Below are 14,393 nucleotides of genomic sequence, written 5' to 3' on the forward strand. Positions count from 1 at the left end.
AAAAGCAAGTGTGGCATTGATACATCTCACAGCCTTAGGAAATGGCCATTGCAACAGATAGAACTATGATCCTGGCAGTCAGAGGTTCTAAGATGCTCTGCTTGTGGATTTTTTATTTTGTTTTTTGTACATGTAGACAATCTGGGTTATGTAATCCTGATGGATGTGATAAAATGGATCTCTCTTCCTGTCCTCTTAGGGAAGCCATAAGCCGGGTTTGTGAAGCTGTCCCTGGATCCAAGGGAGCCTTCAGGAAGAGAAAGGTACCGTCCTCCCAGCTCTATGTCTGCCTGTGTCTCCTTTGCTTTTCCCCCCTTCTGTCACCACGCAGCATCTTATATCACATGCCTTGTTCAGTTTCTCTTTCCCATGGCCTGGCTGTTGTCACTTTTTTTTTTGGCTGAGCAGTGGGGAACCAAGAGTCATCTGTTGGTTTAAAGAGGGTAACTTACAGTGACAATGACTTTTGTCACTTTTAAAAACAAAAAGAGCTTAGTTTCCCTCTTTGCCATATGGTCGAGGAGGACAGTTAGCTCTTAAGGCTAACTGATAGGGTTGCCAAAGTCAACACTCCAGGTCTACACTTAAAGCCCTATAAACCAGGGCCAGATGCTCTTCTCAGCTTTTCTGTACATTAATTAATTTCATTCGAGCAACTCTTTGTGGTTGATGCCCTCAGGGATGTGCTGGTAAAAGTTGAGCAACAGGCTCTTGGGGCTGGAGATGGAGACTGAGAAGCACTAAATTGGTCTTGTTTGCCAGTTTCCATGGTGTAAATGCTCCACTATGGCCAATTTCAAGCTGTAACCTGATATCCCTAAAGGGGAGTTGGGAAGAAGTGTGTTTTAGGTCACTGTTACACAGCACCCCTGCCACATGTCATGGACATAAGTAACCTGAAGAGCACGGGCATGCATACTCAGTCTCTTGGTCACATCTGACTCTTTGTGACCCCATGCCCTGTAGCCTGCCAGGCTCCTCTGTCCGTGGAATTTTCCAGGCAAGGATACTGCAGTGAGGTGCCATTTCCTCCTCTAAGGGATCTTTCTGACTCAGGGATCGAACCCGAGTCTTCTGCATCTCCTGTACTTGCAGGTGGATGCTTTACCACTGAGTCACCAACCTGAACAGCATAGCTAATACATAATGTAGCAACAATTAGGAAGTGATGAGTTTTGAGTATTTATTTCTTGTTTTACAAATGTAATTGATTTAATTGTAAGTCTACATAAATTAATTTTAAGTAGCAGCTGCTTTTAATGACCAGCTCATGTTGTTGTTCAGTCACTCAGTCATGTCCAACTCTTTGTGACCAGCTCATAAAACTCCTAAAAAGTTAATAATTGGCTTTCTTTAGCTAGAACAAACCAGCTCTAGAATACCACTGGCTATCCCCATTTTACAGATGATAGAAACTGAGGTACAGGGGTGGGAACTTAGAGTGTGAGAAGGTGGTGGAGCTGAGCTCAAGCTCAGGCCACCTGGCTTCAGGGGTTGCACTTTTAATTCCTTGACCTTTTCATCCTGAAGGTGGTTGGACTAGAAAGGAAAAAAAAAAAAAACACAAACTTGATTAAGAGAAAACATAGAAAAACTCTTTCCTTAAGTGTCTAGTATATATGTAATTAAATACCCACCATCTGGACTTTTCTAAGCCTGGACTGAATGGTGGGGAGCGCGTGCATCCCTGTCTTCGAGTCTGTCCCAAGGCTGAGGTTCTGGGGCAGGTTGTGTCATTGCCTCCGCTGCTTCCAAGGCTGTGGGTCAGCTCTGTTTTCATAGCTTGCAGACATTTGTGAACCCACAGAGTAACTGGATTTCAGGCAGATAATTTTGGATGAAGGCTCAACTTGATGTGCTAGCCTGTGTTTCAATCAGCCCAGGGGAGACATAGAGGACCAGGCAGGCTCCAAAATTTTGCAAACAGGAATGCTTTTATAGTCACATGGTACTTGACCAGCAGTTCTCAGGGTTCCCTCACGGTCCTCTTGACAAAAGTGGGGGAAGCAATTTCTATTTTGAGGCTCTGGTATACTTAATCAGAATCTCCTGGGTGGGCCTCAGGCATCTCTGTTTTTAAATAGCTTTGGCAGGTGATTCAAAAATAGTGCTGCTTGGTTAAGAACTAGTGTGCATTGGCATCTTAGAAGACGGCGTGTTCTAATCTGAAAAGGAAGGATGGTGGGGCAGTTGGTCCCTGTGCCAAGGACAATTCTGGAGGACTGTTTAATGCACCAGTTGGAGCAGAACTGGGTCTGTCCATCCTTGTGCTGGCCCCAGACCCAACAGCTTTAACTGGACCATTTGATTGTTCATCAGCCCCATGAGCTGGCCCATTTAGTCTAGTCCTGAGTAGTTTCCTGGTGGGATGAAACCAGTTTCTGAGGCTGCAAAACTTGTGGCCTGTGATGCTTTTCTGAGGCTTCTGAGTGACCCCTATGAGACCGCATCCCAGACGAGCTGCCTTGTGTACTGACACCTCTGACCTCCCTGCAGGGTCCTCATCTCAGTGTGTGCAGGTTAGGTGTTTTAGTTTGCATACTGCATACTCTAGAATTGATGTGTTAGGGTCAGATCTCACCCTCCCAGCTCATTTCTGTGACATTGCCTTCGTGGGCCTGATGAGAGGGGATGGTGGAGGTTGGAGGTGTGGTGGATAGAACAGCGTGGGGGCTCTGACAGTGTGGCCTCCCGAGAATGGAAAGCTAAAATAATGCTTCTTCATTTCACAGCCTCCGAGCAAAATGTTGTCCAGCATCTTGGGCAAGAGCAACCTCCAGTTTGCAGGCATGAGCATTTCCCTGACCATTTCCACCGCCAGCCTGAACCTGCGGACGCCGGACTCCAAACAGGTCTGTAGGTGCCCAGGCCCTGCCCTGCCCAGAACCGTAAAACCGTGGCTGCTTGAAAGGGCTTCCCATTTCCAGCTTTATCGGGTCCCTGTGAAACACATTTGTATAAACTTTCACCAGTCTACAAACTCTGGCCACTTTTAAAGTTCATCAAGTGAGTGATAGCTGGAATTGGGTCTTTTGAATTCTGATATAAACCTTTTTTTGTTGGGGGAGGGAAGGAAAATGCATGAAATCACTGATACACTTAGAGTTAAAAAGAGGTGTATTTGTATATGCAAAAGTTTCCTATCAATGTCCCTTTGCCCCATTTTGTTTTCTCTTACGTTGTATTTTGTTGGTTCTACAGCCCACATTTAATTTTCATATTTATCATCTTTGAAATGGTCACATGCTGTGGTTTAATTGCTGGCATTTTTAATTTCTTAGTGGGTCATTATTTTGGAGGCTCTCACGGTTGAAACTGTCATGGAGTTGACGTGACATGGTGCATCTGTGGCACGCCCAGTGTGGAGGGGTCCTGGCTGACTGAGGTGGGGGTGATGAAGCTTACTGAGGCAAATTCTGTTAAGATAGTTGGGTTTTTCCACATTGCCTGTCATTTAAGTTTATTTGACTGTTAGTTCCTTCAGCTGGGAAAATGGGTGTATGAGTAGCTATCCTGGAACCAAGAGAACTTTGGTTCTGAAGGCCAAAGCAAGTAAAGGAGGTGAACACGCTCAGCTCAGTCTGGGGTTCTGTTGGTGGCAGTGTAAGCTGGGATTCAGGTGTGTCTCCATGGCGGAGGCTGGGCAATCCACAGACCTCTGAGTGACATACTTCCCCACTCTGCAGTGTGTTACCAGGGATGCCCAGGGTTACCTTCATCTTGCTAAACATAGTCATATTTATTGATTTCCACACCCTCAAGTAAGCAAGCAGCATGCCCAGCTTCATTTAGGATGAATAGGACACCACGTCCAACCCCAGATGCTGAAGTAAATTCTAGATCTGGCATAGAAACGAGAGGCAATGCCTAGGCTGTGCTTTGGAATACTGGATGCCACTTCTCCCTCCATTCCTTTGTTCTCACTCAACTGATGGATAATTCCTTCTCACCGGCCCTTCTGAGGGATGGGTAACCAGTCCTCTGGTGGTAGATTAGAAACATGCAATGGGCTCAGCCTTTCTCTGGAGCTGCCTCTAGCTGAGCACTGTGGTGACTTGGGGTGCAGCACGCTTGAGCATGAAAGCTAATGAGATAGGTTTCCTCAGGGTTTCCCTCACATGCCCACTTTCATTCTTTTTTTCAAATTGAAGTATAGTTGATTTACAATGTTTTGTAAATTTCTATTGTACAGCAAAGTGATTCAGTTATATATGTATTTTTATATGTATATTCTTTCAAAACTTCTTTTCCATTGTGATTTATCACATGATATTGAATATATTTCCCTGTGCCATAGTGTAGGACCTAGTTGTTTATTCATTCTCTATATAATGGTTTACATTTGCTAATCCCCGACTCTCAGTGTTTCCCTCCTGCCCTCTCTCCCCTTCTCTTCCATTTTTATTGTATGTGACTGTTGCATCTTTTGTTTCTAGGAATCCTCAGGCCATGGTCCTCAATTCTGTGAGATCATTGTAATTCCACATTATACTTCGTGTCCCACCTCAAAAAATAAAAAGAGAGAGAGAGAGAGGCAGACTCTCAGAGCAGAAAGGATGAGGTCACAATGGTTGGCCTTCCCCATCCTGGGGTAGGGGGCTGGTTGGGTATGTCCTGGTCTCATCATCCTGCCCTTGGGAGGGTGTGCTAGGCTCAAGAGTCCTGGGAGATGCCAGTGCAGATGACATGAGCACAGTCTGAGGGAGATTTGGCAGGAGCCAGAGCTCACATTCCTCAGCCTTTCCCGAGTTTAGGCCTGGCTGTAGCAAATTGAGAAGGAGCTTGAGTGGGCCTGCCCTTCCCAATCCAGAGAGACAACAGAAGTGCAGCGCTAGCTCTCCTCTGCAGAGCTTGCAAGGAGGAGAAACAAGATGAAACACCCTCAGAGCAAAGCACATCCTTTAGTTAATTAGCTCTCATTTTCTTACTCTCCTTTTCAATTTCTACTCTACCCAAAGGGACAACATAAAATCACACAGTAATGGTCATGTTGACCAAATATGATGTCCATTTTATTCTGAAATCTTTGATTTCCAAATCTCAGCTGTAGGGCTGCTTTGGAATAAAAAATTAAAACATTTAACAAGCAGAAATGAACAACTATAGAAGTCACCGTTTGTCATCATTTGGGGACTGCTACGTCCTCATTGCTCTCCTGGGAGCTCCCTACCCCTAGACTAGAGGCAGGAAACAGCTGCAAAAGGCAACCATTAGTTTGATCCAGCTGGGTTTGAGTACAGGCTACAGAGCTGGACTCATTGTTTTTATTCATGTATATGCTCAGGATTTTTCTAGATTCTGAGTAGTTTTCTGAGTGCCAACAACTGAAGTAGGCATTTAAAAATATCTCATTTTATCTTGTAATTCAGTTATAGCTTTGCTTTGAGTTTTACTGGCGCACGATCGGAAAAATCCCTTGGATGGTAGGATTATGGCTCTGTGAATTCTGCCTGCCTGCCTGCTGGCGAGGGCCCGAGGGGGCTGTGCAGAAACAAACTTGGTTATGCTGGGCTGGAGGCAAGAGTGCTGTTCCCACCCCCGAAAATTTACCTCAGTGTCACTGCATTGTCTTTAGAAAGATAAAAATAGCAGGGAAGACTTATGTAGCTTTTTAAATTTAGGGCAGCTTCTAATTTGCTCAGTGTCTACTAAATTCCTCTGTATGCTGCAGTTGATAATGCTAATGGAAATTTCCCATTTTAAAATTAACTTGGAACATTCTTGCTGGTTTTTAAATTGATCAATGACAAGAGTGCTGGAGAGGGCATTGATTGTGATCTTGGATGTAAGCTAATTTGTGTGCTCATGATACAAACCAGATGAAGTTGGGGACAACCACATTTCCCTCCCCTCCAGCTATGGGGTCTTTAGACCCCATTATGTCTTTGAAAACAAACTGCAGAGTTTTGGTGTGTAGGTGAGACGTTTTCCTTCTCAAAGAGGCATGGTTATTAAGACCCTCTGTGTTCAGGTCTCAGCTCTGCCTTTTATTAGCTATAGAGCTTTGAGCCAACTGCTTGCTTAGCCCCTGGGGGCCTCAGGCTCTTCATCTGTAAAATGGGATTGCAATAGTTACATACCTCACAGGGCTGCTATGAGACATAAATGAGATAATTCTGGCAAAGTAGTTAAATGAACAGCTGATATGCTGTGAAAGTTCACTCGAGGTTATCTATGATTACTACTTTTATAATTGTTCTTTTCATTGGGTACCAATTTTACCAGTTTTCAGGACACCTTATTGATTTGTATTGTCTGTCAACAAATTGTTTTCCAAGACGTGGCAAGGGTAGTAACAGTGTGTCTTTGTTTCTTGTTTTCGGCCTGGCAGATTATAGCGAATCATCATATGCAGTCCATCTCCTTTGCCTCCGGGGGAGACCCGGTAAGTACCCCTGGCGTTGTTTTCGCTTGTTTTTGTCAGAGTTGCTGAGAAGGGACCCTGCTTCAAAAGCATGCCTCTTAGAACCCTGTAAGGAAATTTAACTGTGATACCAGCTATTTCTGCTTCCATTCCATAAGCTCTTCCTATAGTTTTTTTTAGGGGTGACCCATGGCGACCTACTATTAGATTTCATTTCATTAGTCAAAAGCTGTCAGAAGTCTCCGAAGCAGCAGCTTTCTTAAGGCATAGTGACATAGCTCCCTAGTTTTCAAAGTGGCCGCTGTGTGCCTGACTCTGCCGGTCCTGCTTCTTGTACGTTTTTCTCTTGGCTCTCCCCCGGAGTTCTCCATTTGGGGATTTTAAGTTTATTCAAAGGCTGTGAATTTACTTACTCTGACTTATTCATGAATATTTGAAACTGGTATTTTTCTCTCCAAATTTAACACTGTCGTCTTTTAATGATTTGTTTTGCCAACAGGGAAGGAGTTGTGTAGAGAGAGGATAGAGAATAGGAGAATGTTCCAGTTTTTGTTGCTTCTTTTATTAAGAAGGTGGCATGACAGGGAATTTGCTCCCCACATATGGTCAGGAAATCTACAATACAAGGCTAGCATTCAGTTTCAGGGTCAGGAAAACCATTCCTTCCTCGGGCAGGACAGTATTTTTGTTATCCTTATTGTTGTTTGTATTATTTTATCAAATTGTTGGTAGGCAGTGTTCAGATTTTATGTAAAGCTTACTGGTCCAAGATAGCCTGAGTAATCAATGCATTATATTAATTACTTCTTATCCCAAGGCCAGGGACCTTGTCTATTTTTAGCCAGGAAAGGGAATTTTTCCATATATATATATACCTTTCTTATATATATATATGAGTATATATATATACTCATATACCTTTCTTATATATATATATGAGTATATATATACTCATATACCTTTCTTCCACACTCCTACCTGGGTAGCCTGATTGTAAAACTGCTGTTGGCACATTGAAAGCCAAATCAAGGGAGTGATTTCTTCTGCTGGTTCCAGTCTCACATTTCCAAAGGACAGTGTAATCATGACATTGAATGTATTCGCTACAGGAAAGCCTGTGCCTGCTCTTCTCTCCCCCACCTGCTGCAGCCTCCATGCAGGTATCACTCCCATCTCCCCAGCATCACTCAGATGCTCCTGCTGGGGAGATACAGGCTGCGTCTCAAGGGTCTGAGACAGGGAGATGCCTGAAAGAAAGGGCACTGGCAGGAGAGGGACTTGGCCACCCTGCAGATGGCTCTTTGCCCTTAAACCTCTGCTAAAGTGTCACCCTGATGGCAGAAAGCAAAGAAGAACTAAACAGCCTCTTGATGGAAGTGAAAGAGGAGAGTGAAAAATTGGCTAAAAACTCAACATTCAGAAAACTAAGATCATGGCATCTGGTCCCATCACTTCATGGCAAATGGACAGGGAAACAGTGAGAGACTATTTTTGGGGGCTCCAAAATCACTGCAGATGGTGACTGCATCCATGAAATTAAAAGATGCTTATTCCTTGGGAGAAAAGTTATGACAAACCTAGACAGCATATTAAAAAGCAGAGACATTACTTTGCCAACAAAGTTACGTCTAGCCAAAGCTATGATTTTTCCAGTGGTCATGTGTGGATGTGAGAGTTGGACTATAAAGAAAGCTGAGCAACGAAGAATTGATGCTTTTCAACTGTGGTGTTGGAGAAGACTCTTGGGAGTCCCTTGAACAGCAAGGAGATCCAACCAGTCCATCCTAAAGGAGATCCGTCCTGAATATTCATTGGAAGGACTGATGCTGAAGCTGAAACTGCAATACTTTGGCCACCTCATGCGAAGAATAGACTCATTTGAAAAGACCCTGATGCTGGGAAAGATTGAAGGCAGGAGGAGAAGGGGACGACAGAGGATGAGATGGTTGGATGTCATCATCGACTCAATGGACATGAGTTTGAGTAAATTCCAGGAGTTGGTGACGGACAGGGAGGCTTGGCGTGCTGTGATCCATGAGGTTGCAAAGTGTCGGACACAAATGAGTGACTGAACTGAACTGAAAGTGTCACAGAATGACCAAAGCATTATTTCAACATCTTATTCAGTGCGTTTCACTGGCTTTAGCCCTATTTCATTCTTAGGGTCTAATTTTCAGAAGTCTTCCAGGATGCTTTCCTCTTCTTTTTTCCTTTCCTTCCCTTCCTTTATTTTCTTTTCAATCCTTTGATTTCTTACGATCCACTGCAAAATGAAATACCTCATTGAGATGTACGTTTAGAAAGTGGAAGTCTTCTATAATTAAGCCCATCCAAAGAGCACTTCTGAAGATTACATCAAGACATGATTACACACTTACTCTCTACCTGTGCTACACATATACTAGACATATACACATGTCTATACTTACATCTGTAGCCAGGTTTAATTATTTTGCACACATATCTATACTTACATCTGTTCGGTTCAGTTCAGTTTAGTTGCTCAGTTGTGTCTGACTCTTTGCGACCCCATGAATCGCAGCACGCCAGGCCTCCCTGTCCATCACCAACTCCCGGAGTTCACTCGAACTCACATACATCAAGTCAGTGATGCCATCCAGCCATCTCATCCTCTGTTGTCCCCTTCTCCCCCTGCCCCCAATCCCTCCCACCATCAGAATCTTTTCTAATGAGTCAACTCTTCGCATGAGGTGGCCAAAGTACTGGAGTTTCAGCTTTAGCATCATTCCTTCCAAAGAACACCCAAGACTGATCTCCTTTAGGATGGACTGGTTGGATCTCCTTGCAGTCCAAGGGACTCTCAAGAGTCTTCTCCAACACCACAGTTCAAAAGCATCAATTCTTCGGCACTCAGCTTTCTTCACAGTCCAACTCTCACATCCATACATGACTACTGGAAAAACCATAGCCTTGACTAGATGGATATTTGTCGGTAAAGTAATGTCTCTGCTTTTGAATATGCTATCTAGGTTGGTCATAACTTTCCTTCCAAGGAGTAAGTGTCTTTTAATTTCATGGCTGCAGTCACCATCTGCAGTGATTTTGGAGCCCCAAAAATAAAGTCTGACATTGTTTCTACTGTTTCCCCATCTATTTCCCATGAAGTGATGGGGCCAGATGCCATGATCTTCGTTTTCTGAATGTTGAGCGTTAAGCCAACTTTTTCACTCTCCTCTTTCATTTTCATCAAGAGGCTTTTGAGTTCCTCTTCACTTCCTGCCATAAGGGTGGTGTCATCTGCATATTTTGAGGTTATTGATATTTCTCCCGGCAATCTTGATTCCAGCTTGTGCTTCTTCCAGCCCAGCATTTCTCATGATGTGCTCTGCATAGAAGTTAAATAAGCAGGGTGACAATATACAGCCTTGACATACTCCTTTTCCTATTTGGAACCAGTCTGTTGTTTCATGTCCAGTTCTAACTTTTGCTTCCTGACCTGCATACAGATTTCTCAAGAGGCAGGTCAGGTGGTCTGGTATTCCCATCTCTTTCAGAATTTTCCACAGTTTATTATGATCCACATTTACATCTGTAACCAGGTCTAATTATTCTGCACTGGCTGTCTACTTCTTGCCTAATGTAATGCTTGTAACCAGTTTCTTAAATTTGGAAGTTGACCCAGTTTGAAAAACAAGAAGCAGAAACACTGAATACCTGCATCAACATCTCCTTTCAAGAACTTGTCTCAAACCTCATCTTCATGATGATGTTATGAGAAGAGGTGCAAAGATATGGGAAGTGGAAAGTCAAATACGTTGTCCTTATCCAGGATGTACTAAGATCTGTGAACTATTTTCAATTTTCACCATCACCTCTTCTTAAAAAGGGAAACATTTCAGTGACCCCTAAAGTAATTCATAATTTTTAATGTTTTTTTCTGATACAAAAAATGTTATGATTCTAGGGGATAGGAAACCTAGTTACTTTTTAATTTTAAGCAATTCAAATGCATATCACCTTGTGCCTGAGTTCCAATTCCAAATTTATTTGTAACCATTACAATTGGTAGATGTTTTAAATAAAACTAACAATTCTTATTTCTCTTCCTTGTTCTGATGCTAAGTATGTGTCAATTTTTTGCTTTGTGCCTCAGTTTCCTGGGTAAGAATATGGTGTTTTGAAATGTCAAATAAGACAGACTGGAATAAGACAGTATTTGTCTTATTCTTATTCATTATAATTGTCTTATTCTTATTCATTATAAGAATAAGATGAATAAGACAGACTGTTAATCCTTACAGTAGATAGGCATACTACAATTATTATCTACTATTATTAGCAGTTTTAAAAGATCACTAAAAGAATGCCAGAATAATGGTTGGGCTTAGAAAAGCTTGGGAGTGAGAAGACACATGTATAAATACAGAATAAGCACTTGGCAGCTCCATCTTTGGAACTTAGAGTGCTCACGGTATGACTGGGTGATGTCAATGGCATTGTTCGGAATAGCAATACATTTCCCTGCTGTGCCAGAAGTGCTTCGTTTTTGGCATCAGAAAGGCTGTGTCCTTGGCTTAACTGCTGACCAGCTGAGTGGCAGGGGCACATCAGGTCTCTTGCCTAGTCTTCCTTCCCTAGCTTGGATCCAGCAGAGCATTTCTCAGACTGGAGTAAGGATTGAAAAAGAAGAATTTCCTTGTATATGCCAGAAGTGTGGACTCTAATTTTGTTATCAAAATATATGCAAAAATAAATTATGGGTAGACTCCTTTTGTTTACATCTTTTATTGAACAGTAAATCCCAATCAAACTTGGAAGTGCAAATAAACACAGTAAGACTCGACAACATTCAAAGTAAAATTAATTTACTGTGATGCATAAAGTTTTGCTGAAACTAAATCTCTGCTCCCAATGTGACTCTAAAACCGGCCACCATGGTGCTTTTGAGGGCAGCAACTGTACTATCACAGGCGTCGGATGACTCACTCTTTCCACTAATTTCTTCTATTCAAGTAAACACTTCAGTCATACATCATTGCGTACAAAAGTGACATTAAATTGCTTCAGGTGGGGCAAAGCCATCTAGTCTGCTTGTTCTTTTCTCTCTAATTCTTTAAAAAATGTGGCACCCAGAATGTTGGAAACCCCACTGAAAATCTTGGCACTGAAATTGCATGCAGAGCTTGATGACACAGTTGTTGTTCGAATGATCCCACATTTTCTTGTATTAACTTTTAAGATTCTCATGGAAAGGAAACCATACAAGAGATTCTGGTGATATCTCAAAAGCTGGAGAATATACCTGCCCAAACCCAGCGTTCCATGGATCTCAGATTGAGAAACACTAGTGCTTTCTAGGGTCACTTCTGACATTCACATCTCTTGCACCCAGAAAGGGTGTCTATGATTACAAGCTACAATCCTTATTTTTGCCAAAATAGCTTCAGATTCTGAGCAGATCTTCCCTGATGAAACAATAGGAAGCTGTGTCAACTGTTGGTCTCCCACTCCAATTCCCTGGTCAGTCTGTAAATATACCAAAGGAGAGTGGTCTGGGCAGGAAGAGGAAACAGCTTAGCCAGGCTGCATGCTGGAGAATGACCCCAGGCTAGCAGTCCAATATATCAAGAGCTGCTGAAAGCTCTCTCCTTTTTTAGTGAATGGTTGTGAGTTCTGGAGAGTGATGTTTGGAAAAACACCTTGAACCATGAACTCCCTGCCATGGATGATCATACCATGGCATCCTCCACCCTCACCCCCACTCTCCCCCTTTCCCCCTCACATTGGAGGGTTTTCTGGAGTGCTGTAGGGAGAGAAGGGGTTGTCTTCTCTGCCCACAGAGAATCACAATGAAGGAACTCATGACAGTCTTGCAAATGCTGAAAAAAAAAAACCAAAAAAACAAATAACCTTGGAGTCCTCTGAAACCATCACATTGGGGAAATACCAGCAGCCATGGGGAGAACTTTACCAGTTGCCCCCCTGCCTTGAGAATTTTTTGAATGTTGAAAATATCAACTGTGCAGCAAAGTCTTTCTTTGCTTTGAAGAATTCAGAGATGGGATTTCCTTGGTGGTCCAGTTCAGTTCAGTTCAGTTCCTCAGGTATGTCCGACTCTTTGCGACACCATTGACTGCAGCGTGCCAGGCCTCCCTGTCCATCACCAACCCCAGAGTTTACTCAAACTCATGTTCATTGAGTCAGTGATGCCATCCAACCATCTCATCCTCTGTCGTCCCCTTCTCCTCCAGTCTTCAATCTTTCCCAGAATCAGGGTCTTTTCCAATGAGTAGCTCTTCGCATCAGGTGGCCAAAGTATTGAAGTTTCAGCTTCAGCATCAGTCCTTCCAATGAATATTCAGGACTGATCTCCTTTAGGATGGACTGGTTGGATCTCCTTGCAGTCCAAGGGACTCGCAAGAGTCTTCTTCAACACCACAGTTCAAAAGCATCAATTCTTTGGCGCTCAGCTTTCTTTATAGTCCAACTCTCACATGCATACACGACTACTGGAAGAACCATAGCCTTGACTAGACAAACCTTTGCTGACAAAGTAACATCTCTGCTTTTTAATATGCTGTCTAGGTTGGTCATAACTTTTCTACCAAGGAGTAAGCGTCTTTTAATTTCATGGCTGTAGTCACCATCTGCAGTGATTTTGGAGCCCAGAAATAAAGTCTGCCACTGTTTCCATTGTTTCTCCATCTTGCCATAAAGTGATGAGACCAGATGCCATGATCTTTGTTTTCTGAATGTTGAGCTTTAAGCCAAAATTTTCACTCTCCTCTTTCACTTTCATCAAGAGGCTCTTTAGTTCTTCTTCACTTTCTGCCATAAGGGTGGTATCATCTGCATATCTGAGGTTATTGATATTTCTCCTGGCAATCTTGATTCCAGCTTGTGCTTCACCCAGTCCAGCATTTCTCATGATGTTCCCTGAATATAATTTAAATAAGTAGAGTGACAATATACAGCCTTGACATACTCCTTTGCCTATTTGGAACCAGTCTTTTGTTCCATGTCCAGTTCTAATTGTTACTTCCTGACCTGCCTACAGATTTCTCAAGAGGCGGGTCATGTGGTCTAGTATTCTCATCTCTTTCAGAATTTCCCACAGCTTATTGTGATCCACATAGTCAGAGGCTTTGGCATAGTCAATAAAGCAGAAATGGATGTTTTTCTGGAACTCTCTTGCTTTTTTGATGATCCAGCAGATGTTGGCAATTTGATCTCTGGTTCCTCTGCCTTTTCTAAATCCAACTTGAACATCTGGAAGCTCATGGTTCACATATTGTTGAAGCCTGGCTTGGAGAAATTTGAGCATCACTTTACTAGTGTGTGAGATGAGTGCAATTGTGCGGTAGTTTGAGCATTCTTTGGCATTGCCTTTCTTAGGGATTAGGATGAAAACTGACCTTTTCCAGTCCTGTGGCCACTGCTGGTGGTCCAGTGGTTGAGAATTGGCCTGCCAATTCAGGTTTGATCCCTGGTCTGGCAACTGAGCTCACAGGCTGCAGGGCAACTAAGTCCACATGCTCTAGAGCCTGTGCTCCACAGCAAAAGAAGCTCCCTTAATGAGAAGCCTGTGGACAACTATCGAGTAGCCCTTGCTTGCAGCAACTATAGAAAGCCCACGTGCAGCAATGAAGACCCAGTACAACCAAAAAAAAAAAAAGAATTCAGAGAATTGTTGGTTCCTCTGTTTAGAAACTAAAATCCACATGGTTGCCTAGGCCACTTCTGAGATCATCAATTCTTCTGTGTGCCAAGTAGGTGAATCAGGAAGGGGACTTATATTTCATGAGTAAGGGGGAGACTTCTCAATAGAATTCAAACTTTGGAAACATCTCAAAAGGATTAAAATCAGTCATTAAGTCATCGTATCTCACCCACCCATTAGGGGTATTTGTAACCAATCTTTGAACATCCAGTTCTGATTTTCTCAGTGTGGCCCCCAGATCAGCAGCAGCAGCAGCAGCTGCCTGGACGCTTGTCAGAAATGTACATTTTGGGCCCTCAGCTCAGACCTGCACAGTTGGAGACCCTGGGGTGGGGCCCAGCAATCTGC

At 43.0% G+C, this 14,393-nt stretch overlaps 1 protein-coding gene across 1 annotated transcript in view; it reads left to right on the forward strand.

The window, feature by feature from the left end:
• The window catches only part of SHC3 (SHC adaptor protein 3), a 182,912-nt gene that overhangs the window by 105,288 nt on the left and 63,231 nt on the right, over positions 1-14,393 (forward strand). Inside the window, exons 3-5 of the mRNA XM_055580310.1 lie at positions 200-263; positions 2,733-2,852; positions 6,332-6,385. Of these exons, the coding sequence (XP_055436285.1) occupies positions 200-263; positions 2,733-2,852; positions 6,332-6,385 (238 nt within the window). The remainder of the gene's footprint in view (positions 1-199; positions 264-2,732; positions 2,853-6,331; positions 6,386-14,393) is intronic.

The sequence above is a fragment of the Bubalus kerabau genome, chromosome 4, assembly GCF_029407905.1.
Source record: "Bubalus kerabau isolate K-KA32 ecotype Philippines breed swamp buffalo chromosome 4, PCC_UOA_SB_1v2, whole genome shotgun sequence".
Lineage (NCBI taxonomy): Eukaryota > Metazoa > Chordata > Mammalia > Artiodactyla > Bovidae > Bubalus > Bubalus kerabau.